General features: G+C 34.7%; 1 protein-coding gene and 1 long non-coding RNA gene across 2 annotated transcripts; one reads left to right on the top strand and one right to left on the bottom strand.

The window, feature by feature from the left end:
* Positions 1-2,230: 2,230 nt before the first annotated feature.
* On the bottom strand, positions 2,231-27,785 carry LOC100783507 (uncharacterized). The gene is made up of 4 exons (XM_003555623.3): positions 27,522-27,785; positions 27,348-27,408; positions 19,465-19,526; positions 2,231-2,347 (listed from the first exon to the last, which is right to left on the bottom strand). The coding sequence occupies exons 1-4, from the start codon at positions 27,783-27,785 to the stop codon at positions 2,231-2,233; spliced, it is 504 nt and encodes a 167-aa protein (XP_003555671.1).
* Positions 26,130-26,942, top strand: LOC102666683 (uncharacterized). The gene is made up of 4 exons (XR_420226.3): positions 26,130-26,154; positions 26,338-26,374; positions 26,577-26,690; positions 26,887-26,942. It is a non-coding gene; the product is annotated as an uncharacterized lncRNA (long non-coding RNA).

Below are 27,785 nucleotides of genomic sequence, written 5' to 3'. Positions count from 1 at the left end.
TATCGCAACCTATCCTTCGGCGGGAGGGCGATGCGAGACTCACGGGTGCGTCTTCCAAGAAAGGAATACGCGCGGAGTCGCCACTAACGTTTATTTGAGGAAAACGTCGGAAAAACCAGAAAAGACGTTGTCTACGAACTTTAAGTGAAAGGTTCGGGAGTTGTATTTACGCACGGGGAAGGTATTAGCACCCCACGCATCTGTCACAAGGGACGACAGCCTTTAATCAAATGTGCAAACATGAATTCAATTTGTTTTATGTTCCCTTTTACGTCTTTATGTCTTTTTGTACCTTTCATATTTTTTATCTTTTTGTGGTCGACAAGGGTGTTTCCCTTGCTCCTACGTATTCCTCAATTGTGGTAAGGAAATCAGACCTACGTAGTTCTTCAAGAACTAAACGTTGGTTAAGTTGTTTTTTTTATCTTTTTTGCAAGATATATTTTGACTGAACAAATGTCGTTTAAAGCATTGGACCATTAAACGATCTTTTGGTTTTGAAAGGAGAGAAACGTTAAGGCGTTGGACCATTAACAATCTCTTAGTTTTGAAAGGAGAGAAACGTTAAGGCGTTGGACCATTAACGATCTCTTGGGGTGGTTGACAAAAGCGGTAAAGCTACATGTTGATTTTATGCTTTTGAACGATCCATGTTAACCGATAAAAGCAAAGATGACCGTTTAAGGCATTGGACCTTAAAATGGGTTTAAGTGACTTTTGCGGACAAAGCTTGATTTATGAGTTGATTTTAGCCTTAGTTTCACTTTGGTTATTAGTCAATTGATCCAAGGAAACTTCCAAAGAAAAACGTCTGATTGATATTTTATTATTATTTTATTCAAAGATATTTTGATTATTTTATTATTAATTTTCAAGATATTTTGATTATTTTATTATTATTTTGCTTTTTTTTTGTTTAACCGAGGTTACAGAGTGAACGATCGGTTAGATTTTGTTTTAAAAGTGATTAAAAGATATTACAACACAAATGATCGGTTGAAATTCATTTTATCATTTATTAGGTGAGAAAACGGCTTAAATAAACGGTAAAAGCGCGTTAAAGACGGAAGAAAAGAAAATCGAAAATGAACGAAATAAAGATGAAAGCAAAAAAAAATAAGAAATGAATTGAAAGTTTTGGATTCGAAAACTTACCCGTTGAAGAACGAAGAACGAACGAAGAACGGATGAAGAACGGATGAAGAACGGTGAAGAACGACGGAAAACCTTCACGGATTCGCTCACGGAAACATCTCGGAAGCGTTACGGAAGCACCTAGGCTTGGATTTTCTTTACGGAAACAATTTTTTCCACCAAAAACAGCTGAAATACATAGCCAGGGGGCTGAGGGATCCTTGGAATAGTCCCCTTCAGCCTATTTATAAGAAAAAGGGGGAGGAGGTTGCCGCCCAGCTCGCCAAGGCGATCTGGTTTGCTGCCTCCAGAAGCAATCCAGCTTCGAAAAATACTCTGGAAAGCCCAATTCAAAATTTCAAAATTGCTATTTGCACCCCCCATTTTGATAAGTTCACCCCCATTCTTTCCTAATTTACGGAAAAGTTACGGAAGCCTTACGAAAGGCTATAGGACTTGATTTTCTACTTTTTTTCTCTTCCTTCTGACTCATATTAAGTGAAATATTCATATTTAGGGTTATGGGAATTTTACGGAAGCATTACGGGTGTCCCGAAAGCCCCGAAAGCCCATTTTATAACAAAATGGGGGAGGTGGTGGCCGCCAAACTCGTCCAGGCAAGCTAGGTTGCTTCCACCTTAAGCAAGAAAATGCCCAGAAACCTCTAGAAGGGCCCAGATTTGAAAATTACTATTTGCACCCCCCATTTTACTAAATACACCCCCTTTACCCCTTTTTTGCTGATTCTTTTTCCGTAACGTTACGGAACCTCACGAATTACGTAACGATACTTGTTTTCTTTCCGTAATGTCACGAAACCTTACGGATTACCCAATCATCCCTTCTTTGGCTTCCGGAATGTTACGAAACTTCATGGATTGTGCAACAATGCTTCCTTTTGACTTCCGGCATGTCACAGAACTTCATGGATTGCCTAACGATGGGTGTCAAGTACCTCAAAGTGGTCAAACGAGGGTCGCATCTCAACAAACGGATGGTCCCCGGACGAAATTAGGGTATGACACTCACTATAACAAAAAATTGGACTTGCACGTGAAACTGTTTTGTCCATGGATTAATTAATTAAGCTCCCACTTCATTTGGCCTTAAGGAGAGGGTTCTTGCTTTGGTATATATGATACCTCATGCATAGCTTCTGCAAGGTTCCAATTGAATGTTGCATCGAATTCAACTTTATATCCATTAACATACTCTACAAAAACAACAATGAAATCACTACTACAAAAAGTAGATTTAACATTGGTTTTTAACAAAACCGATGTTAAGATAAACGTTGTGGCATAATTGTAAATAATGTGTATTCCTTAACATCGTTTTTTTGAAAAACCGATGTTAATGTACTGACATTAACATCAGTTCTTGGAAAACCGATGTTAACATTAATTCGTTAACATTGATTTTTGAAGAAACGATGTTAACGTCTGTTAATTAACATCGGGTTTTCAGAAAACCGATGTTAACGTATGATAAGTTAACATCAGTTTTTGCCAGAAAATCGATGTTAAAGTTAACATCATTTGGTTAACATCGGTTTTGTATTGAAAACCGATGTTGGACTTACATTTAAAATATCAGAACGCGAGCCCTATTTTGCTCGCACTCTGTTCTTGTCCATCTAAGCTTCTTCTTCGTGACCGTATCTGTTTGTATCTGCAACCTTATCAAGACCGTGACACCTCGCCACCTTACCTAGGTACACATTTCACGACTCTTTCTTCTCTTTAACATGTTGTATTGAATACCATGGGTGAGTTTGGGGAACTTGTGCTCACTGCAAGGATTTGGTTTGTGGAAGTCGTGCTCACTGCAAAGTCTATTTGGGGTGCTCACTTTGCAGTCCGTTTGGGGTGCTCACAGGGTCTCATTTTGAATGAGGTAATTCAGATTGCTAGGTGTCCTTTGAATTCTTAATGGCTAGCTAGGTAGGTGTCTGTTGTAATGTGTATAGCACCATGGCAAATGAAACAATGTTCTGGTTTTTCTTTTATTGTTGTGTGTTTTGAGCTTTGAGGAGTCACTGTCTCACACCATTTTTTAAAAGAAGTTAATAGAAATTAGAATAGTACCCATATTATTATTTATTCATGCTGAATTATTCAGTTCTGATTTGTCATCTTCTAGTTGTTCCAATTTCAAATGGACCTCATATTTCTTAGTAGCAATCAACAAAGTAATATATCTTCCACTCACGTAATTTGAACACAAATTCATAAGTGTTTCCCTAAAGGGAATGTTGCCACACTGATCCTGTGTAGTCTCAGTTATCCATATAAAAGTTAGCTTTAGTTTAGCCACATTACTATTGAAGATAAGGTTGGTGTTTTTGTACTTGTTAATCGCTTTTAGGCATCTAGATTAAGCTCGTCCATCTTCTTGGATTGGGTGCCTTTTGGCATGAAATGGCCTAGCAATTATGATAAGGATGTTGTTGCAATAGTTGTGTCACATTCCAATGTTTAGTGAAGCAAAATATTGGTGTGGAGTGTTACTGGAAATCTAGGGAATGATGTGGCACTTACCATATTTTATTATAGTTCTAAAGGGGCTCTGGGGTTCATGTACTAAGATAAGATGCTTGTAAACCTTGATACTATTTGACCCAGTGACTTGTAAATGCCTTAGTCAAATGCATCTCATTCTTAGTTTTGAATTTGACAATATGTTGCCTGTTGTGGTGATATTATTTCATGGGGCTGTATAATAAGTGTAACAATAACAATATTCATAAAGAATTCACTGTAAATTTGTATGCACTATGGACACTGCAATGTTGGACCAATAGTGCATATGATTGATGAAGACTATTGTTCATTTGCCCTGTTATATCCCATCTTTCATCAACTTTTCTTTTATTGAAGTAGAATTCTTGAAGTAGAATTATTGATTTCAGACTTTATTTTCATAAATCTTCTAATTTAATCATAGCCATTGGGGTATATCAACTTCTGTTATTGGTTTTAGACTTTAATTCTTCAAGCCCTTTTAAAAATTGAAACAAATGATAAAAAAGGCTTTAATAGTTAATGCATCTTGCTTAATTGTGATTGATCTGATTTCGCATATGCTTAGCTGAATGATAATATGTATTTGTGGTCATAAGTGAATGCAAGAGAGTATTTGAATTCTCCTTAACTTATAGTTCAAAGGTCATCATCAAGTTATCTAATGTGTAGTATGGTAAATTTTGCTTACAGAAAGAAACTTACAAAGAGAGAAACTTACAAACATTGTTTAGTAACAGTAGCCCCTCTCTACAGGTACTCTCTGTAACTCTCACCCTATTTGAGTGTTTCTGTTTATTCATTTATTTATGCATGTCTTTGTGAAAGTTTAGTAAAATAGGATATGGTAATTGAATTGCGTGGTTCTGTTTTTTCAGGGAACTCAACGAGACCCAAGCTTCAGAGACACGCATTTCGTTCTTCCTCTAAATCCAAGGAAAACAAGCGAAACACACCTAATTGCTCCATTTCTTCTAAATCTAAATGGTACCACTTTTTTTACGTTTTGTTGTTATGGGATTTGGAGGAACTTGATTTGTAATATAATTTTTGAAATATTGAAGTTCACCAAAAGTTATTAGCACAAGTGGTTTGGCACTTGAGTTCTTAACTAAGGTTACATTGAAGTTCGATCTTACTAATTCGGCTTTTCATATGGATGGAATTGTCTGCACCAACAACGATTACAGAACATGTGATTTAGTGTGTGTTTTTGCTTCTTTTGTTTAAAGTTTTCATTTGCTCCCTATATGTGAAACTTATTTAGGAAAAAGTTGTGTGTATTGCTTACATAGTCACTTTATGCATGATAAGAAAAAGTATGCAAGAAAAATAGAAATGGCCTAAGGAAAGTAAATAGGCTAGTTGTAGTAGTAATGTTCTCAGTGGTTCTTGTCCTAGGTCTTGTTCCACTACAACAACACAGTTGTTTTTAGTAGATAATTAGGTATTCATGTTAAATAAAGCACAAAGTAAACAAAAGTATCAGCTCTAAAGAAAAAATAGATAGAGTTAAAAAGCATACCATGAAGTTATATTGTTGATTCTTCTTCCTTGGCTATTTCCAGTGATATTGCTCATATAGCATTGCTTTGTCATGCCAACCGTACATTAAAGGATCTTAGAATACGTAATATAAAAATGAGTTGATGCAAAAGAAAATTCAAAAGGCTAAATCATAACTACAAAGAGAAACAGTGCAAGCATAGTGTCAACTAAACTCAAATATCATAAGCAGGATGTAGGGAACACAAATGAAGAAAACACCAAATTGACCTTAAAGCAAACAATAGCTATACTTCTATCTACCACAAGATACATGCATGAATTAAGAGCCGAATCCTTTTTTCTATTTTTCAATTTTCTGTTGAAACTATACAGCATACATTACATTCCAGCTGTCCATTTTCACCTTTTAACTCATCTTTATGTGTAAGAGATATGAATATGAAATTCTTTTTCGTAGATACATTTAAACCCGAAATAATGAATTTACTTCATACCTTTGCTGAAATTATAAGGTTTAAATTAGGTAATGTGGTTGATGATTCATGTAGGTGGGGAAGTTTGATATCAAACACAATATTAACACACAAATTAGAACAACCGATAAGGTACTCAAGTTTGAAAATTGAGAACCAAGCATAAGTATATTTTGGAGCTTTAGATGTATATCTTAATGAATAGTTAGGATTTGATATAAAGGCAATAGGAAAGGATTTTGAATAGTAGTATTGGCTAGTGTACTAGCTCCTGATTCTAAAGCTAAAAGTAATAACGCAAACAAAATGAAAGCAAGCAAATTCAAAGATGTAAGGAAAACAACAGGACTGAGTGTGATTGTGTTACCAAATAAAGGTATATGGTGCATCATGCCCCACTACCTAGGCTGGAAGTTGCAGACCACTGTTGCAAATTTCCACTTGTAGAGATCCTGCTACAAGCATCAAATTTCCACTGTTGCAAACCACTATTTGTTTTTCTGAAATGGAATAAAATACACTAAAGTTTAGAACTAAAAGCTCTTCTTCTTTGGATGAGATGTCAAGTGAGTCTTTATTCCAAATACATAGGATACCCCCTACTAAATTAATTGCTGGCTTATGTACCCCACCTAAATTTCCACTCCCAAAAAGTGTTGAGCAAAGCATTTCGTTCACATCCTGCTTTTTTGTTTCCTAAATAGCCAAAAAGTCCATCTCCTTATTGATTACTAAACTACTAATTACCCTCCATTTGGCCTTGTCACGTAGGCCTCTCACATTAAAATAAAGTATTTTTATCAAGAACCAGAGGCAGCACCTCCAGTTTTGCTAATCTTCACCTTTTGAATACATTCTTCAACTTTGAGTTCTAAGGTAGCTAGCAGCTTGATAATTTCTCTGTGGTCCCCATCATAAGTGACCTCCATCAAGAACATATTGTTTCTTCTTTTGATGTCTTCATCTTCTACATGGCCACCATTTCCAGTAATCGCTCTAGTCAACCTTTTAACTGTAGTAACTCTGTTTCCCCCTCCATTGTTAGTCCTTTGTTTTAATTCACTAGAGGAAGATGAAGATAGCACTGGTGATTTGGTTTTAAAAGGATTTCTCTATGCCCCTTTCAAAAGAGAATCCCAAATCTTCAGAACCAATATACTCGTTTGAGGTTGGAATTAGGTTTGGTAGGGGCTTAACAGGAGACGCGCCCCCTATTTCACGTGCATCAATAATAAAATACACTATTTAATATTTATGCTGAAACTTTTATGTTGGAAACATTTATGCTAAAAACATAATTTGCCTTGGCTCTGTTGCTATGTTCTATACTGTGTAATAATGTATTACTAGTCAGGTTGGATATCTTCCTATATGCTTCTAGAACATAGATATATTTGTCATTATCTCTTCATTGATTTTTATGAGATGTTTTTTAATGTGGCTATAGTTTTTCATATATATTGACACTTCTATTCATATAGTATGAGCTATATTTGAGAATAGCTGCAGTTTGTTACGCTATATGGCATATTATGTTGCAATCATTCCAGCAACCTATACGCTAGCGAGCTATTCACAATTAGAAACTTTGGTTTTGACAATGAATCTTAGAATAAACTAGTTTGGATTTGTTTATCATAATGTTTTCTAAATCATGTAAAACACTTGTATGGACTAAGTTGTTTATGATTTTTTTTTCTTATGTTTGCTAAACACTTGTATAAACTAGTTTGTTAAGCACTATAGTTTGAGAAGGTAAAGCCTGCCTTACCACTAATGACACATGTTCATGGTACTTGTACATGGTATGACAAATCCTGAAATCTGTATTGTATGGTCTTATGTGAATTTTAGTTCTTAGGATTCTAGAAGTATGACAAATCCTGAAATCTATATTATATGGCGTGGAGTGTTGATGTGACACCCTCTACCCCGACATATATATAAATAAACAAAATATATAAAAATATTGGTAACCAAATTCACACGGGTAAAAGGTTCACATTCACTTCACTATTATCAATTAAAACTTATTAAAACATATTTGGCTCAAAATAAGGCCATCAAAATTTACATAGATATTTTATTAAATCAGTGAAATAAAATAAAATAGACTAACATCATGCAACTAATATAAAAACTTATGTCCCACTGTCACATTCTATCAGAGCATTGTGTCTCGACGTCCTTCAGCATAATGTTCCTTAAAGCAATTCACCTAGTCGTCTGCTCCCCCGAACACAAAGTTCAAGATCATCACAGGATCCAAACACAAATAACACACGGGGAGTGAGTTATCACATTCCTAACTAATAGAGAAACAAGACAACTAGATATACATATCATATAAACTAAATAAAATTTACTTACACGTAATTCACGTAATTCCACCACTTTGTCATTCAAAGTTCACTTTTCATCCATCAATCACACTTTTCAATCATCAATCACATTACACAAAAATCACATTCTCTGATCAAGACATAATAACGCATCAATTTCATAATAAACAATTAGCAAGCGCATGAGACAGTTATGCTAAGACTCAAGCCTATATGCAATGTGGTACCATGTCAGTGGAAAACCACCCTGGGGCGCTTAGGAGTACATAACAAGACACACCACACAATGGGTTTGCCAGGTCACTCTCACTAAGTAAGATCATAGGGAGACCAGTCAGGGTCACGATGTTTTGCGAGAATGCTCCAACCATATAGGATCAGCATAGGCTTAAAGGAGCACTCAAACCCGGTGACCCCCAAGGCCTACACTCCGAAGAGTCCGTCAGGGCCTCTCCCTCCTGATTCAGGTTCAACCCCTAAAATCATTTTAACACACAGACACTACTAGTGAATTATACAATACCCACGACCTCACACTCATGTCTTAAGCACGTACAACATATTGCGCTACAATTTAACACTGGTTCCTAAATAGGAACCTACACTTTCTCTTTAACACTGGTTCCTAAATAGGAAACCTACACTTTCTCTTTAACACTGCGCATTTACACTTTTCTCAAGATAACACTGGTCGGGTTATTGTACAATTCACAGCTTACAACACAAATAATGTCACATCAAGAGTTAATCACACACTTATTCACAACCAAAACTCATTCACAATTTCACATCTCATAATGTCACAATCCACCATCACATGTTTTCACATATCTCACAATTCAACACCTGTTCTACTTTACACTTTTACTCAATCTCAATAACAATATTATAATCTCAAGGCAACATATCATTCCACAATTCATCACATATTTCATTTATAAGCACTGCTCATGAATTATACAATACCACGACCTCACACTCATGTTTCAAACATGTTGAACACAATTGCGCTACAATTTAACACTGGTTCCTAACCAGGAACCTACACTTTCTCTTTAACACTGCGCATAAACACTGGTCGGGTTATTGTATAATTCATAGTTCACGATATAATTAATGTAACATCAAATGTTAACACATCCACTTATTCACAATCGAATATCATGTCCACACTTTAACATCTCATAACATCACATCAACCATCTCATAACATTCCCAATGATATTCATAAGGTACAACATACACATGTTCATAAAATTTAACCATAATATTCTTAAACTCCAACACTTAATAATTTTTGGAATCATATTATAACACTCTACAATATTATTTACATAAATTATTAATATAAATAACTACCTCTATATATATAAACTAGCATACATCATATTAAATCTCAAATTTTAAAGTAAGCTTTCAATGCACAAATTCCAAATAATTATATGAACACTTTGGTCAGTTTCAATTATGATATTAATTTTTTAAATTATATATAAAAACCTAAACAGCAAGAAAAAGAGAAAATATAAAATCAATATCTCTCTCTAAATTTCTCCTTACTTTATTTTATCAATTCATATTAATTAGAAAAGGTACTCAATTTATAGGGTTCACTCTCAACATAATAGCATATCAATTTCACAACAATTGTGTTGCAAGCTCCATTGGAGCTTGTAGGCCTAGGATCTTCTTCATCAATGGATTCCTTTGCTTCTTGGAAGATAAATGGCAGCGGAATGGAGAAGGAAGAGAGAGAGGAGATGCCACTTCAAGGAGAAGATGAGTCTAGAAGAAGCTCACCACCATAGGAGGCCATGGATAAGAGCTTGGAGGAAGAAGGAGATGAATGAAGGGAGAGGGAGAGAAGAGCACGAAATTTTGTGCTCAAAAAGAGCTCTGAAATTGACCAAAGTTGAAAAAAATGCACACACATGACCTCTATTTATAACCTAAGTGTCACACAAAATTGGAGGAAAATTCAAATGTCACTTGAATTTGAAATTGAATTTGTGGAGCCAAAATTTCACTAATTATGATTAGTGAATTTTAGTTATGGTTCAGCCCACTAATCCAAGATCAATTCCAAGATTCTCCACTAAGTGTGCTTAGGTGTCATGAGGCATGAAAAGCATGAAGGACATGCACAAAGTGTGACTATATGATGTGGCAATGGGGTGTAGTAAGCAAATGCTCACCTCCCCCTCTAAAATTTAATTGGATTGGGATTCTACCAATTCAATTAAATATATTTCCAACCACACACATCAAATATCCACTTAGTGCATGTGAAATTACAAAACTACCCCTAATACAAAAACTAGTCTAGGTGCCCAAAAATACAAGGGCTGAAAAATCCTATATTTCTAGGGTACCCTACCTACAATATGGAGCCCTAAATACAAGAACCAAATATAATGACATCCTAGTCTAATATGTACAAAGATAATTGGACCCAACCTTGGCCCATGGGCTCAGAAATCTACCCTAAGGTTCATGAGAACCCTAGGGCCTTCTTCAGCAGCTCTAGCCCAATCTTCTTGGAGCCTCTTGTTCATGGTTCTAGTGATTGGTCCCTTCCTAGGGAGGATTGCATCAAATTGGTCTGTCAAACATATATAATTCACTGTAATAATTATAAGGATAAAATGAAATTGCAAAAACACCCCAAAACCCATTCCAATTGATATCTCTAAGGATCCCTACACATATTCTCACTAGTTCCCAATTGTGAATAACTCATCCCTTACCTCTAAGCGGACTCACGTGTCTTCTGACAACGATAGCGGCATCTATAGCGGTTCCCTGAGATTCCTCAAGTTTTTCCTCCGACTGCTCCGATAGAATTCTCGAACGTCAGAGAGACGGAGAAGAGATTGAAGCCTCCGCTTGTACTGTTTTCATGCGATTCCTTTTTCTCCCACCACGAATATTATCTCGCAAATCCCAACGGTGAGAGTGTGCGAAATTGAATTTAAAGAAACATATCCAAATTTCATGAAAATCCAACGGTTAACGAAATCGGGATCGTAGTTTTACCGAGACAGTTTTGGGTTTCTGCAGGAAAATAAAAAGCTACAATGCGAAGGGTTTTCCTCTAAGCTCAGACATTATTTTGCAATTCCCAACGGTGAGAATGCTCAACATTGGGTTTCGAACGTGGTGTTCAAATTTTACGACGATCCAACGGTTAATGAGTCCGAGATCATTGTTTTTCTGAGACAGGTTTTGTGGGCTGTGGGAAAAAGAAAGGGTTTTGAGAGGAGAAGGGGAAAAACGAAAATGAGAGGCAGAGGAGGCTGAGGAGTCCGTTGAAAAACCTAGCATGTTGCTATTTATAGCTAGGGGCATTTACGACCTATTATTTACTCTATTTATTTATTTTTATTATTTTTACTAAAAAATTCTTAAATTTATTTATGAAAAAAATGGGATGTTACAGTTGACAACATATTTTTGTCTAAATTGTAAATATTTCACTTTGCTTGTTATTGCATCTCACTTATGGACCTAAATTTTAGGATTAACTAAACACCAAAAACCAAAAACAAAAATTAAGAGTTTGTACTACATTCAAGTATGTGCTTCATATACCATTAGTTGACTGGAACTCAAAGATCTTTGCTGCTATATTAATTTGTGTGTGAGCTAAGAATCCTTTTAGGAAGGTTAAGTGAGGACAAGTTTAATTGTTCAAATACCTTCACAAAAAAGAGAGATGAGATCAACACACAACGACCCGAATGCCTTCCACTTTAGTTCTCTATCACCCACAACTGCCACCCTTAACTGTGTGACATGTGGGAGGAAAATGCAGCAATCCAAATATCAGTTTTTGGCTTTCCCCTTCTGGTCAGAATGACCATAGTAGAGTTGCAAGTGGCTACCATCAGTTCCATCATCCACCACAATCCATTGTTATGGCTCCTTCTAGTACTACTATTAATAATAATTATGGTTATGAATATGGTGGCCATGTGCAATACCAAGGTTACTACAGTCAACAACAAACCACCACTGCTCCATTGCTTCCTCAGAACCAATCCATGAGCGCATCTTTATGGAGGGACCTTTTTTTTATTGCTTTTCTATCCAAATGTTATTATATTACTTAGTTGAATATATTCTGCATTCTACCTCTCCATTATTTTATCAACCTTGATATCATTATTGGTAAATGCATGATTATCTAATATCTTAATATGCACAAAGCCATTAGGACTATTTCAATTGCATTAGTATGTTGTAATTAACCCACTTGGATTTATATTTTTATTTATGCTAGATTTGTTTATTATACTTCCTACTAAACACTCAAAATTCATAGTTTGTGTTATATCGAAGTTTTACTTGATATATCAAAGTTTGTGTTATATCTTACTTAGCATTGAAATACTTTTTTTGTTGGCACTATTTATCTAGTTGTTTACATCGTGATCACGACATTCGCTACTGGACACTATACTGATCATCATCACAGGTACGAAAGTTTTTCATAAACTGTTGATGCTTAATTTTGTTATGATTGTTTTTGCATGTTGTTGTATGTCATTAATGTACTTTGCTTTAGATTCAACTTTTGTTCATAATGAGTGAACCATAGATTCCTGTTTGAGATTGAATACAATGATTCTTGCAGACAATTTGCATTAATCATTGTATTGAATATTGAATTGTCCGTTTGGACAGTTTGGGGAGACTCATATTTTTTTGGTAGCTTCATGCATTAAGGTTAACATTATTTTGTTTAATTTGATGAAATTTCGATACAATATATTTCTAGTTGTTCTCTGAGTGCATACTTGATTATCGAGGAATTAATGTCACCGATTTCATGTCGTGTACTTGGACTCATATTTTTTTGGTAGCTTCATGCATTAAGGTTAACAAAATAAGATTAACCTTGATGCATGAATCTACCATAAAAAAATGTCTTCCTGAATGGGATAGGGCCACACCTTAAATGAAAAAGTGAGATTTCATTCATTGAATGAGTTTTAGAGTATCACGAAGTTATTATTTAGATGGATCAAAGTCGCTTGAGTCCTGCGTATGAGGAAGGTGTGGAACAATTCCTAAAATTTGCTTCAGAAAGAAGTCGACTGGATGAAAACGGGAAATTTTTTCGTCTGTGCATAAATTGTTTGAATGAGAGACGACAAAAAGTCGACAATATACGAGAGCATTTGTTGTGTGATGGAATTAAGAAGAATTATACGACGTGGATATGACATGGTGAATTGACAGACATGCAGAGCGGGTCCTAATCTAAACCGTTTGATGTAGAAATGGGAGATTGCTTGGAGGATATGATTCATGACCTTGGACAAGAGTCTTTTCAGCAAGCACATGCCCCTATGTATGATACATTGCAAACTGATTCAAAGAAACCTTTGTATCCGGGATGAAAGAATTCCTTGACGCTGTTGTCGGGGATGTTAAGTCTGGTTAATGTGAAGGCTAGATATAGGTGGAGTGACAAAAGTTTTAGTTCACTACTTCAAGTAGTGCACGATATGCTACCAGAGGAAAACACATTGCCTAAAAGTTACTCAAAGATATTGTGCCCGATGGGTATGGAGTATCAGAAGATTCGTGCTTGCCCTAATGATTGCATAATGTACAGACATGAATTTCAAGAAATGCCGAGATGCCTTAGGTGTGGGGTATCACGGTACAAAGTGAAGGATGATGAGGAGTGTAGTAGTGATGAAAACTCAAAGAAGGGCCCACCAGCGAAGGTGTTGTGGTATATTTCCATCATTCCAAGGTTTAAACATCTGTTTGCTAATGGAGACGATGCAAAAGACTTGACATGGCATGCAAATGGGAGAAACTGCGATGGAATGCTTCGTCATCCGGCTGATTCCTCACAGTGGAAGAAGATTGATCGTTTGTATCTAGATTTCAGCAAAGAGGCAAGAAATCTTAGGCTAGGACTAGCCATTGATGGAATGAATCCATATGGTAGTTTAAGCACTCAACATAGTTCATGGCCAATTTTGCTAGTACTTTACAATTTGCCTCCTTGGTCATGCATGAAGCGAAAATACATAATGTTCTCTATGATGATATCGGGCCCAAGACAGCCTAGAAATGACATCAATGTTTATCTCAGTCCCTTAATTGAAGATTTGTCAAAGTTGTAGGACGATTTTAGTGTTTGATGGGTTTCGAAATGAGACTTTTCTTTTGCGTGCAATGCTTTTTTGTACTATTAATGACTTTCCAGCATATGGGAATTTGAGCGGTTACAGTGTTAAGGGTCATCATGCATGCCCCATCTGTGAAGAAGACACAAGCTACATACAACTGAAACACGGTAGAAAAACAGTCTACACTAGGCATCGACATTTTCTAAAACCTCATCAGCCTTACCGGCGATTGAAAAAAGCATTTAATGGAAGTCAAGAGCATGAAAATGCACTGATACCATTGACTGGTGACCAGGTCTTCCAGCGGGTTCAACACCTAAATACTATATTTGGAATGACCCAAAAGAAGGGAAAAAATAAGACTTGGATATGGAAGAAAAGGTCGATTTTGTTTGATCTTTTGTATTGGGTTGATCTAGATGTTAGACATTGTATTGATGTTATGCATGTGGAGAAAAATGTATGTGATAGTGTCATTGGGACGCTCCTTAACATTCAAGGCAAGATGAAAGATAGTTTGAATACTTGTCAAGATCTCACTAAGATGGTATACGAGCGTCATTACATCCAAGGTTTAATGGTAAAAAAATATACTTGTCTCCAGCTTGTCATACTTAGTCTAGAAAGGAGAAGATAATTTTTTATCAGTGTTTGCGCCGGGTCAAAGTTCCACAAGGATACTTTTTAAATATTAAGAGCCTTGTGCAGTTGAAGGATCTTAAGTTGGTAGGCTTAAAGTCTCACGATTGTCATGTCTTGATGCAACAATTGTTATCCGTGGCCATACGAGACATTTTGCCTAACAAAGTCAGGCTTGCCATAACTTGGTTGTGTTTTTTCTTCAATGCCATGTGTAGCAAAGTCCTTGATCCTTTGAAGTTAGATGAGCTGGAAAACGAGGCTGCTATTATATTGTGTCAGTTGGAGATGTATTCTCCTACTGCTTTCTTTGACATCATGGTTCACTTAATTGTTCATCTGGTCAGAGAAATCAAATGTTGTGGTCCTGTTGATTTGCAGTGGATGTACCCGGTTGAGCGATACATGAAGATCTTAAAAGGGTATACCAAGAATCTACACCGTCCAGAAGCATCTATTGTTGAAAGGTACATTACAGAAGAAGCCATTGAATTTTGTTCAGAGTACATTGAAAAAGCTAAACCTGTTGGGCTTCCCGAGTCTCGGCATGACGAAAGAGTGAGAGGTAAGGGTTCAAGAGGACTGCATGTTATCACTCCAACTGTAGAAGATTTGCAACAAGCTCATTTGTATGAGTTGAATAATAGTGATGAAGTTTTGCCATACATACTTTGCCATGAAGGTTTAGTGAAGGAAAGTAATCCAAAAATGTCAAAGAACAGGGTCTTGAAAGAGCATAACAAGATTTTCCTAGATTGGTTTAAAGATACAATCTTTGCTAATGATAATGCTTCTGAAACATTAAGAAAGCACAAAGGAGAATTAATTAACATCGTCTAATGTCGTCAGAGAAGAAGAAGTTGACGATGTTTATGCTAATCGTAATGATCATGATGAAGGAGAATTAATTAACATCGTCTAATGTAATTTTTTTTTGTTTTATACTTAATTTCAGTCCATTAAATTACATTGATACTTAATTTTTGTTGATAACATCCTAAGTTTCAGTCCATTGAATTACATTGATACTTATTTTTTTTGTTTACAGGAAAATGGCTACGCCGCCCAGCTCTCCTCCTCCTCCTACTGGTGCAGCATTGCATTCGCCGTCTACTTTGAAGCAGACAAGAAAGGCCACATGTCTAAGATCATTGGCGACTAGACCAGTTGGGGCAGAGAGACCCCTGGTCCATGTGTATCCTGCTTCTGGGAAAGCGAACGATCCCCACAGAAAGAAGTTAAGAACAATTTGGGGATCATCGCTCGTGATAAGATGGATGTGACATACGAGAATTGGAAGCAAGTCTTTGCTGCTCAAAAGGATTTGATATGGAAGGATATTCAAGTATTTTAGTTTTGATGTTGCATATTGTTTATTAACTAAAAATTTGAATTTAGTAACAATAAACCTAATTTTTCGTTTGTCAGGCTGAATTTGATATCCGTGAAGCATCTGATGTAAGGACAAAAAAGAAAATACTTCAGACTATGGGGGAGTGGTGGAGACAGTTTAAGTCTGATTTGACATCCAAATGGGCACTTGCAGCCGTCAAGGACAGTGTCAATGACACTATATGCGAAAAGTACGACATTAGCAAGGAGAAATGGGCCCAATTTTGTCAGAGCTGCAAAGACCCTTCGTGGGAGGTAACTTTGTGATTTTCATTGTTTTCAACTTTAAATTCACTTATTATTATACATTGCAATGATAAGTTTCAATAATGTTGAATTTTTGCAGGATGTGTGAAAAAGGCACAGGCCATCCAGAAACAAAACACTACCCCTCACGTGTTGTCTCGTGGGGGTTATGAATTTCTAGAAAACAAGATGATGGAGGAGAAGAAAAAGAAAAAACTGGAGGAAGCTGCTCAATCCGGAAGCACTGACACCGTGATTGATCCTCCATCTCTCATCAGACGACACGTGAAATGGAAGATGGCTTGCACAAAGAAAACTGACCAAATGACGTCTAAGGCAGCAAAGGAAATTGCTGACAAGATTGTAAGTCACTTTCAATTGTTAATTGTAATTATTTATGTTTATTGTGTGGTTGAGTAAACCAATAAATGTGTTCCTTACAGGATTCATTGGAGGAGCAAGCCTCACAGGGTTCCTTTGTCGCTCATGGACATCAGGATGTACTGACTGTTGCCATTGGGCGACCAGAACACCTTGGTCGTGTGCATGCTACTGGAGTCGGTGTCACGATCAAGCAATACTTTGGACCGGCTCCAAGGACCTCCCGCACGTCTTCCTCCATGGCTCCCAAAGACCTGGAGCAGCTGACGCAACAAATTAGGGACCAGCTGGAGGAGTCGATCACAATAAAAGTGACTCGACAACTAATGTTATCCTTTAGCCAGATGTAGTCCCAGTTTCAATTGCAAATGCAATCACAGGGACTCGCACTTCCTTCTGAGCCTGAGGTTGGTCCTTCAACTGCTCGTGTCAGCACAAAGGAGAGTTGTGTTGATCCCTCAGGGAACGATTAAGACACGGGTGACTCAGAAAAATACTGGTTGTACGTTGAAGAAAATCCTCCCTACCTGGTTGCCCTAGGAAGACTTTATGAGGGGTCCACAACCATTCACAATATTCCTTTGCTCCTTGACCAAGTCAAGGTTGGTGATGAGGAGATTAGAGATGCAGATGCTCCGGTTCCTATGCCCACTGAAGAGGTTAAGTTAGTGGAGCAGACACATAACACCTTCTTTGCTTGGCCGAGACATCTTGTCAAGCGTTTATCAGGATAGGTATTTTAGTTGGATTAAATGTTTTTTTTCAATTAAAGTGTTCACTGTAATTAAATTATGTTACTTAACTATGTTGGATAAATATGGAGCTGTGGGACCGGCAAAACCTACAGATAAGCTGGATCATGATGTTGATGATCCCCTATATCTGAAACCGGCGAAACCTACCGTGTTTGGGGTGTATAATGACAACTTCCCCTTGTACATAAAGCATGAAGATCTATCTGAAATAGCACACGGTGGTCAATGTCTCAACATCTCTGTTATACAATTGTGGATTCTGTAAGTCAGTTTACATTATTGTTTACTACTTAACTTATTGTTTTAAATTCATACATAATTTACTCTATTTTAACAACAATAGGCGTATGACCGAGACAAGTATGCGAGCAGGGAATGCCGATGTGTATGGATTCCTCGAGCTACAGTCCATACAAAAATCTGGGCAATCACAATTTGAATCAGAAAGTTATATTAAGAACTGGATGCAGAATTCAAGGAGGGATGTGTACCTAGGAGCCTACCTGAATGAGTAAATTAAAATGAACAAATGAATTTAATTAATGTATGATAGTATAATAACTTATATTGTTTTCCACTGCAGTGCACATTGGCAAATGGTCGTCATTTTGCCTAAGGCAAATGTTGTCATCTGATTTTGTTTGTTGCATAATAGATCAGACAACTATCTCAAAGGAATAATTAGCAGGTCAGTGTTGTTTTTCAATACATTTGCATTAGCATTAGTCGGGAACATCAATATTTTAATTGTATAATACACATCCATGTTTGTATAGTGCTTTGAAAGGACTTGATGATACTCCACAAAGTAAATCCAAGGCTGCTGCTAGGTGAATTGTTGTTAAAGTAAGTTATTTAAATAATTCTAGTTATATTTTAATACTATGTACACTAATTTGTACTTAACATTGAATATTTACATTTCATAATGTATTTAGTGTAATAAACAAAAAGGAAGCACTAAGTGTGGGTATTATGTCATGCACTGTATGTCAACTATAATTTTAGGAAGTTTCAAGAATAATTGGGAAATATTAATTGTTTAATTCCAACCAATTTCATTTTGTTATAATTTGTATTATATATTATTGACTTATGTTTTATCATGCAGTATTTCAATGATGTTAGACCATTCGAACTAGAAAGATTGAAGGCACTTCGCATCCAGTGGGCAAAATTTTATTTGAAAGTTAAAAATGAAACAGTTAGTTAGTGTTTAGGCAATTTTCGATTTGTACTTTAGTTACTTTGCATTTTTTACAATTCATGTATCATTAACATTAAATATTCTTTTAATTCATGGTAATTAATAAATTAACCATGGAATTTCTGATAAAAGTTGTTTCAAAACAAAATGAAAATGATATGTTGTGATATGCTTTTTAAAATTTGCAGGTTAATTTTTGGGTTATTAAAAAACCAGACACCATATTAAAAAAAAAACCTAAAAAACAACATCGGTTTTTTACCAAAACCGATGTTTTTGATGAATCTTAACATCAAGTTTTGGAAAAATCGATGTTAAAATGACATACAACATCGGTTTTGTACCAAAATCGATGTTAGTATACACATACAACATCGGTTTTTACTAAAAATCGATGTTGTCTGCATATATTAACATCAGTTTTAGAATATGAAGATATAATACCTTTTTTTTTATAAGTCTTGTTATATAACATCGACTATTTAAATAACCGATGTTGTAATTTTATATTAACATCGGTTTTGAAAAATCAATGTTAACGATAATATTTTCAACGTCAGTACTTTCAACATCGGTTAGTAACCGATGTTGAAAGTCCTAAATAACCGATGTTGAAACCCTATTTTTTAGTAGTGCATTAACAAAAACCTTAAAACCTGAAACAACAAAAAAAAAACAAAAATAATAGAGTAAAATATTGAAAACATTGAACCTGATAATCATCTTCGTATTTATCGACAAGGCGACTAATATGAATCCGTTGCATTGTAATTACTACAAGAAAAATGACCTATGCCTACAAACACTTTTGCCTACATGTTTAATTTAGTGTAGGTAAAACCTAGGAAAAACATTTACCTACAAATACTTATGGTAGGTAAAATCAAAGACTTGTACCTATAGTTGTTTGGTGTAAGAAAAACTCAATAAAAAAAAAATCAACCTACAAATAGTGAGTGTATGTAAAATCTCCTTGCACCTGTAGTCACTTGGTGTGGGTAAAATTCCAAAAAAAAACATATACCTACAATCAATTAGTGTAAGTAAAATCATAAAGACTTCTACATACAAATGATGAGTGTAGGTAAAATTTCAAAAAACTTATACCTACAACTACTTGGTGTAGGTAAAACAATTCTTATTATATAAAAAAATTATTTTTTATAAAAAAATTATATGATAATATTTTTCTTGACACATTAAATGTCTTTTGACACATTACAATACAACCATAACCATATGTTTTTGTAATATAAAAGTTTTTTGACTCACCAAAACTGCAATTTAAAACCATGACATGAATAAAAAGATTAACTTCTATAGACCTAAACAGAAAAAGAAAAAACTAAATAAAAAACAAAGAAACTCACTCCCTCACTCAATACCTGGTTTGAAAAAAACGGAGAGTCCAATGTCAATGAACAAAATTCTCCTTCTTATTTGTAAAGAGAAAATTCTTGGGCTTAAGGTCTCCATGCATAACACCATTGGCGTGACATGCTCATTTTTTTCTTTTCTTTTTCTTTCGCTTTCTCGGGAACCAAACATGTTTGTGATTGGAACAATGCATGGAAGGGCACGAGAGAAGCGTGGTTTGGATTTGGCTTTTTCCGAAGAAGGTTAGCTTGATCGGAAATGACCTACGTTGGCTAGGTAAATGAATGTTAATTGCATTTTCTTCTACTGCTTTTGGATTGTTTTGTTCCTCCGCCGTTGCTAGGTTGCGGTTTCATTGCTTTTATTGATATTGCAGAAAATTGTCGATAAACCTTGAAAAACCTTGCCATTCTGGCTAAAATTGCAATAACAGACTTTTTTTTAAGACCTTGAGGTTTAGTTTAGAATGTTTGCATGAAAATTGATAGGCAAGTAGTGTGTTTGTGTGAAAATTGATAGGCAAGTAGTGTGTTTGTGTGAAAATTGATGGAGAAGAAGAATTCAATTGTCACCTTATCTAATTTTAATTGCTAGCTTGATTGTTTTTAAAAGGAAAAAAAATCAGGGAAATGTGTGGATTTTGTGTGAGTATGAAATTTGTGAATAAAAATGGTTGTAACAAGCCAAGTGTGAAAGAACACGAATTCAACTTAGTTTGTCATTCATTTGATTAATAGGAATAAGTCTCCATATATTTTTCTGTAACTTCCTTTCATGAAACTTATATATATTTTGTTTGTGAAAATCTTTTGCATCCATGAACGCCATCACATACATAATAATACATACAAATGTGTTCCCTATTCATTGTTGTAACTGAAAAGACATAGAAATAGCTTTATCACCATAGTGGATTTCAAATTTCTATATAAACATGGAATAAATACTGTGAGGATACCAATTGGGTGGTGGATTGCTTATAATCCTGATCCTCCGAGTCCATTTATTGGAGGAAGTCTTGAAGCTCTAGATAATGCATTTTCATGGGCACAATAGTTTTTGATTTTGCAGCATTATCTTCAAGGTTTATAGCACAATTGGAACTTTGTTTTTCCTTCTGACAAAAAATATGCCTAATTATCATGTTGTAGGGAATATGATATTAAATGCATAATTGACTTTCATGCTGCTCTTGGTTCCCAAAATGGGATGGAGCATAGTGCAAGCATAGATGGATTTACAGGTTAGCCAACTTCTCCTAATTACATTTCCGATTCATTATATGTTATTGAATTTTTAGTTTCTAGGTATGTTTGAAATGCCCAAACATATTCTAAGATTGTTCGTATCATCTAATATCTAATAACCAATTCTTCTAAATGCGCACACATCTTAAGCTATGGTTTTTCCTTCTACAATGCAACCTATTCAAACTATTGAAATATAATTCTTTTGATATAAAAGTGGATGAATTGGACAAAGAAATTTTTATAGCCTCTAAAGATCCTTCTTTGTATGGCATTGATGAAGTGGAGGTTAAAAACCAGAGGAAGTGGACCAGTGATACTCGCACCCAGGTATCTATAACATGTAGAACTTGATTAAGAGTTAGGAGAATACAGTCAAATTTTTTCTCAAACTAATGCATAATTGTTTATTCAACATTTTTTATTGCTAGCATCTATTAGATTCCCTTCTCTCTCTCTCTCTCTCTCTCTCTCTCTCTCTCTTTCTCTCTCTCTCTCTATTTTTTTGTCTGTATGGTGCTTGTGAATAATTGTAATACATTATTAGGTGAGCACAACAAAGAAAGCAGTGCAAGCTGGAAAAGGCTTAAACAATGCTAGTCTAAATGGGATGCACAAGGAATTAATGAGGCTTCCTAGAATGATTGATATCAAAAAGTGTTGTAGAATGATTGAGCTTACTCAAGGCTGTTACGACATGACATGCTGGTAAGATATCAAAAAGTGTTGACTATTTTTCTATTTCTTTTATTAAATGGTCAACTATGAATTCTATTATGTAGTCAAACTATTGTATTGAAAGTGGAACAAAATATTATAGAAATTTACATGTTAAGAAGCGAGGGAGGGATCTGCCTATTTAAAACGATGTTGCATTCTGTTTTCTTCCTTGTTTGTTCATGGTTTCTCGTTTCATTTTATGATTATCTGTGAAGAACTTCTATACTCTAAAAAGGTAAAATGAAATTGTCTATACTCTGTAGGCCTTAATTAAATTTCAGGTTGAGTGTTAGATCATTTGAAATTTAAATGTATTTTTACCTTCAACTAGATAAAGTCCCTGACAAATGTCTAAGTGATAATATTAAACTCAAGAGAGAGAGAGAGAGAGAGAGATTGGCTGGTGATATGATCCCACTAAATGATAATGTCAAAGCTCAGGGGAGATAAAGTAAACAGAATAACTTGGCTGGAACATAATTATATTAATAACCTATGTGTGTCTGTGTAATTTAGACCTCAATATTAGTTTCAGATTGCTCTATAATCTATTTCGTGTAATCTTATGATATGATGCTGAAGATTCAAACTGACTTGTTTCTCTAGGTAACTAGAAGGTACTGGATGCTAAAATGGTATATATTGGGATACAGTTTTGTCATCCAAAATTGGAAAGAAGATCAATCAATATAGCAGCTCGATGTTACTTTGTATGAAGATGCATGGGATCTTTGGTTTTTTTTTTTGTGATAACATAACAGGACTATATCCCTTATGGAAGTTTTTATTATTCTAATTTGATCTTTCATAACAAACTTATTCTTTTCTTTAATTTTTGAACCACTGGGTGAATTTTTTTGCAAAATTTGAGTTCATTTTAAGTACATGGTGAAAGTATATTTGTATGTAAATAGTAACGTGTGAAGGTTCAAGAACCCTAGTCCTTCGCTCAGTTGACCCTCTCACTCTCACGCTCTCATACTCTCTCATGGAGTTGCAATCTTGCATGAACTCTCCTATTGACAATTTGACATGTCATAACATTTTGGTTCTCTTGTAATTGAATTTGCAGGTAAACAACAACAAGTCGGTAAAAACCCTTAAATTTGATGGAAAAGAAATCCATTGGGAAATTGGGGAGAATCTGCTTCTGAAATTGGAATCAGTGGAAATTGTTAAGCAAGTCTTTCCTTTGCATAGTGTTTTTACTCACATGTGCCATCAATTTTTCTCTAGATTAGTGTGACTTGAAGGCTGAACTAATGTTGCTTTTGGTTGATAGATGAAAAGAAGAGAAAGAAACTTCTTAGAAGTTGGGCACTTCAATGGTGGGACTTCACTAGTCAGCCAATTGATGAGATTTATTCATATTATGGGGCAAAGGTTTGTTTGACCATGACTCTGAGCTTTATAACATTATATGAAAATGATTATTCCATTCTCCTTATCCAATAAAGGAATGAATAATCTGCAGATTGCAATTTATTTTGCTTTTCTTGGAATGTTCAATTGAGTATAATTTTCATGGCTGTGAATTTTCTTGTTTAAAACTGCAGAAGTTTGTAGTTTAGAAGTGAAGTTGAAAGTAACTACTCGTTGTTTTTTTGTACACAAGGAATCATTGTAGAGTCGCAAGATGGCTTTCATTCACATGGGGGCTGGGAAATCTATTTAATGAAGGAATACTATAGAGAATGAATGTTCCCTGAGTAAATAAATGTAGTTCTTTGTCTTCATCAGCCTGTTATTCCTAGTTTTGCCAATATGCACAAATCGTTTTCTTGCAAATGATGATGGTTTTGGGCTGTACAATTTATTCATTAATGCATCTTGAGGTATTTAAACACAAGGGAGTGTGCAATGCATATGATTAAAGATATCTAACTGGTGTAGCTTCATGGCAGAAATTTATCCTGGGGATGCTCACAAACTTTGGTAGCATGGCATTAGATCGAATTCACAATACTCTCAAGGTAAGAATGGCTTGTCTTGTACCCCCTGAAATTTTTTTACACCTAATCACCTATATAAATGTTTGGACACAGATAGACCAATCAGTTAGATTGATTACATGATTGTATTGTTGCATATGTTTTGCATTGCCGATTCCCCATATGACAAGTCACTCCAACAACTACAAAGCTTTTTGTTTGGTCTAGTTTTTGAGGAGAAGTTAGAACTTCGGGATGGAATGTACTTTGGAGTTGAAATGGAATCAATTTGGTCATGAGTTCTGAGCAAAAAGGTGAGATTTTTAAATGTTTTTCGGAACCCAAATTTCATGAAAGTTTTGTATTTTTAAAAAAAATTAACTTAGTCATCATCAGTTATCACAAATTTGTTTTGTTGCTTCAATCTTAACTATCCATGTGTTTTACTGATGTGTTTGTTCATTAGTCATTAGTCTTTTGTTGCGCATTCCCACTTGCATTTGCTTTTGCTGCTGTGGTATAAATGCTTTTATCTACCTCCCTTTTTTGCACTTGCTTTTGCTTGCCTTCACTATTGCTATAAATGCTCTTTAATTCATTTTGGGCTTTTATAAAATATTACATCGTTGACAACTTACTTGATCAGAACAACCTTATGGAGATCAGGACAGATGCATTGAAGCTACTAGTAATTTTGAGGCGGCCTGTTCCTCGTGCCGTTGCAAGAGTAGGAGTCTGGCTTAACATATTTCAGGTATTTATTTATATATACAGACTTTGGAAGGTGCTTGTCAATTATTTTTGATAATCCACTTCATATTAATTATAAATTGGAAAACATGTTCACCAAATAACCAACTATATGGAAGATATCTACACCATGAATTATACACTTGATTTGTCTACAACTCTAATTCGAGAACATTTTTCATTTTGTAGTTTCTTATACTGATGTCTATATGCACCAACTGTGCTATTTTAGCATGGCTATATGATGAGGAGGGAAAATGGAAAATAGAGCCTGGACTTGCAGCAATTTTAATCATGGAGCATGTCCTCTTGTTGACTAAGTTCGGTTTCTCTCGCTTCTTTCCTAAGGTGATTGTTTTGCTTCCCAAAAGTAAGTGTATGTTTGAAAATACTTTTAAAACTCTATTGGTTGTAAGGCTGTTTCCATATTCATATTCATTTTTATATAATATAGGTACCAAACATTCTCCATAAGCGAGTCTAGTGCGTAGTTTGTAGTTTGTTAAATGAAAGTGCCTGACTTGTTCTAAATTTTTTTACATTCAATTTTTTTAATAAAATAACTATTATTTAATCACAAATCATAACTTATATAATTTTTTATGATAATTAGAACTATTTTATATTAATATTCAATCACAATTCATCAATTATATTTTTTTCTAAAATTATACTATAGGTTATGCAATTTATACCTAGTAATTAATTGAAATCATAGACAATATGAATATTTTTTTTTATTTGACAATAATATGAATAAAATTTTATACATGTAATATAACAATTTTCAGCACAAAATATTGAATCGTGTAATATAAAATTTTAATCATGTAATATAACAGATATCACAGTATAAGAATCATTGTTTATTCATGTGTGTTCCCTTTATAATACTATTATTTAAGAAACTAGATCAACAGCTCACCAACTAGATTTATTCAGCCTCTATTAGCTTATTTATTTATTTGTTATATAACTAAAATTTATGATATTTATATAACTTAATAATTATAAATTAATATAACATAATACATACTATAATAAATTTACTATTAGCTTATTTATTTGTAATGTGTGAATTTTTTTGTTTTGTTAATTAATATAAATTGATTTTCAGGTGTACCATATAACTACTATTGAGCAAACTAAGACAATGTTACACTTTTGCTTAATTTTAATAAAAAAAATGTTAATTAAATAAAATAAATATATTTTAATATTTAATATTAGGACCATGGTTGTAGCATTTATTGGTCAACAGGATTTATATAATTATGATGGTTTTATGATATTTTTAGAGATCTAAAGCCAATTTTTTTATTAGTGTCTGGGCCACAAGAGCAAAATTTGCATTCTCAAGGTGGAAGCGGCAATATGGTAATTGTTGTCCTTTGCAAACATGGAATTTTGTTTGAGCATATCATAATTGTCCTTACCCAGGTGATGAGAGGCTTGCAAATTTGGGAAGAAAAAATACTATAAAATTCATCTAGTTTGAAGCGAAAGTTTCCATGCCCCTCTGATACCTAAATTAATTTCCTGTAATTTCATATCTTGCAGATTTTCAAGAGTGGACCACTTTTCATATCTTCCAAAGGTGTGTTTTCTTCCACTAGTTTACATATTTTCTTCCAAGAAACCAAACATTTATGTAATTTGTAGCAGCCAGTAAGAGCAAATCTGATGTGTCTTTTCTTCTGTGTTATACATGATAGTCCTAACTCCTACCTAAATGTTTAAAGCCAAAGGCAGAGGAGAAATGGATGCTGTAGACTGATAGTTTTCTTTCCCTTTTACAGAATAAATCACTCTCTTTTGCATCTTTGCAAACCTCTCCTCCATTATGAAAACCTATAGAAATCATATAGAATTTATAAAATACACTAACTCCACAATGCAATTCCTCTTTACAGGTACCTTTCTTCTTGAACTTAACTCTTCATACCTTCAAAGTTTCATGTTTTTGTTCATTTTTTTTTTCACTCTTTTCCTTGAGATGAATTAGTTGGTATTATGAGAACTATATCTTTTTTTCTAGTTTGTGAATTTTAATTAATTAAAGTGTATAATCACAAATTAGGCTAACAAAAATTTAATTGTATGTAGCAGGTTGTTGTAACTTTTCAAAGGCCATGTTGCAGCAGATCTCTAACTTTGTGCAGCATAATAATAAGTTCATGTATATTTAATTAAAAATTATAATCAACAAAGAGTGTAATTAGGAACTAGTTTTATTATTATTATATAACATTTACCTACAGAAGACCGTAGGTACAAGTAAACTGACTTTTACCTACAGTTAGAGATTATAGGTATAAATTAATATTTTTTACCTACACATTTGAAATAGTAGGTGTTACCTATAGTGATAGTTAAATTTGACTGTAGGTAAAAATATATCCATAGGTAAAGCCTATAGTGACAAACTATTAGTTGTCACTGTATACCCCTCAAAGTTGACGCAAAAAACGTCTGTAGGACAAAGTCCTTTATACATCTACCTACAGATTTTGAACTTCTAGTGATAGATTTTGACTATAGGTAAAAGCCATTTTCCTTGTAGTGAATCAGAGGCTGAGGCAGCACGTTTCTCCCATTCCTTCGCTTCTTTCCTAGGGCTGATTTCAAGTCTACAACATCCAAATAGAATACTACATTATTCATATTTCAAAATAATAACAATAACTTCAAATTAATTACGCTATAATAAATTGTTCGATTCGATGAATGAAGGAAAAGATGTAGTCTTCTTCGAGATAGTGGCCAGAATTGAAGGTTTGAGGATTGGGAGAAGGCTCAGTGAGGGAGTTAGGGTCGAAGAGAACGCCGAAGGAGGAGTAGTTGCTGTTAACCGTGCCTTGGTTGTCCCATTGGGGCTCTTCAGTTAGGGTTCGCAAGAGATTGGGTGGAACAAAGAAAGAGGGTTTGAAAAGCCTAGGGTTCTTCTTAGGGAGTCCCACACAGACCTTGGTTCTCAATTGCTTGTATTTTCTTCGCGAGCTTCCCAT

The sequence above is a fragment of the Glycine max genome, chromosome 20 (genome assembly GCF_000004515.6).
Source record: "Glycine max cultivar Williams 82 chromosome 20, Glycine_max_v4.0, whole genome shotgun sequence".
Lineage (NCBI taxonomy): Eukaryota > Viridiplantae > Streptophyta > Magnoliopsida > Fabales > Fabaceae > Glycine > Glycine max.
The sequence above is the reverse complement of the archived record's forward strand: the minus strand, read 5'-3'. Positions and strand labels throughout refer to the sequence as shown.

Excerpts from the sequence above, each read along its gene's own strand:
- LOC100783507 (XM_003555623.3), bottom strand. The coding sequence starts at position 27,785 with ATGGGAAGCTCGCGAAGAAAATACAAGCAATTGAGAACCAAGGTCTGT. Across the intron at positions 27,409-27,521 it reads GCCACTATCTCGAAGAAGAC|GACTTGAAATCAGCCCTAGG; the intron begins TACATCTTTTCC and ends TTGGATGTTGTA. Across the intron at positions 19,527-27,347 it reads AAACGTGCTGCCTCAGCCTC|TAATTACAATGCAACGGATT; the intron begins TGATTCACTACA and ends TTTTTCTTGTAG.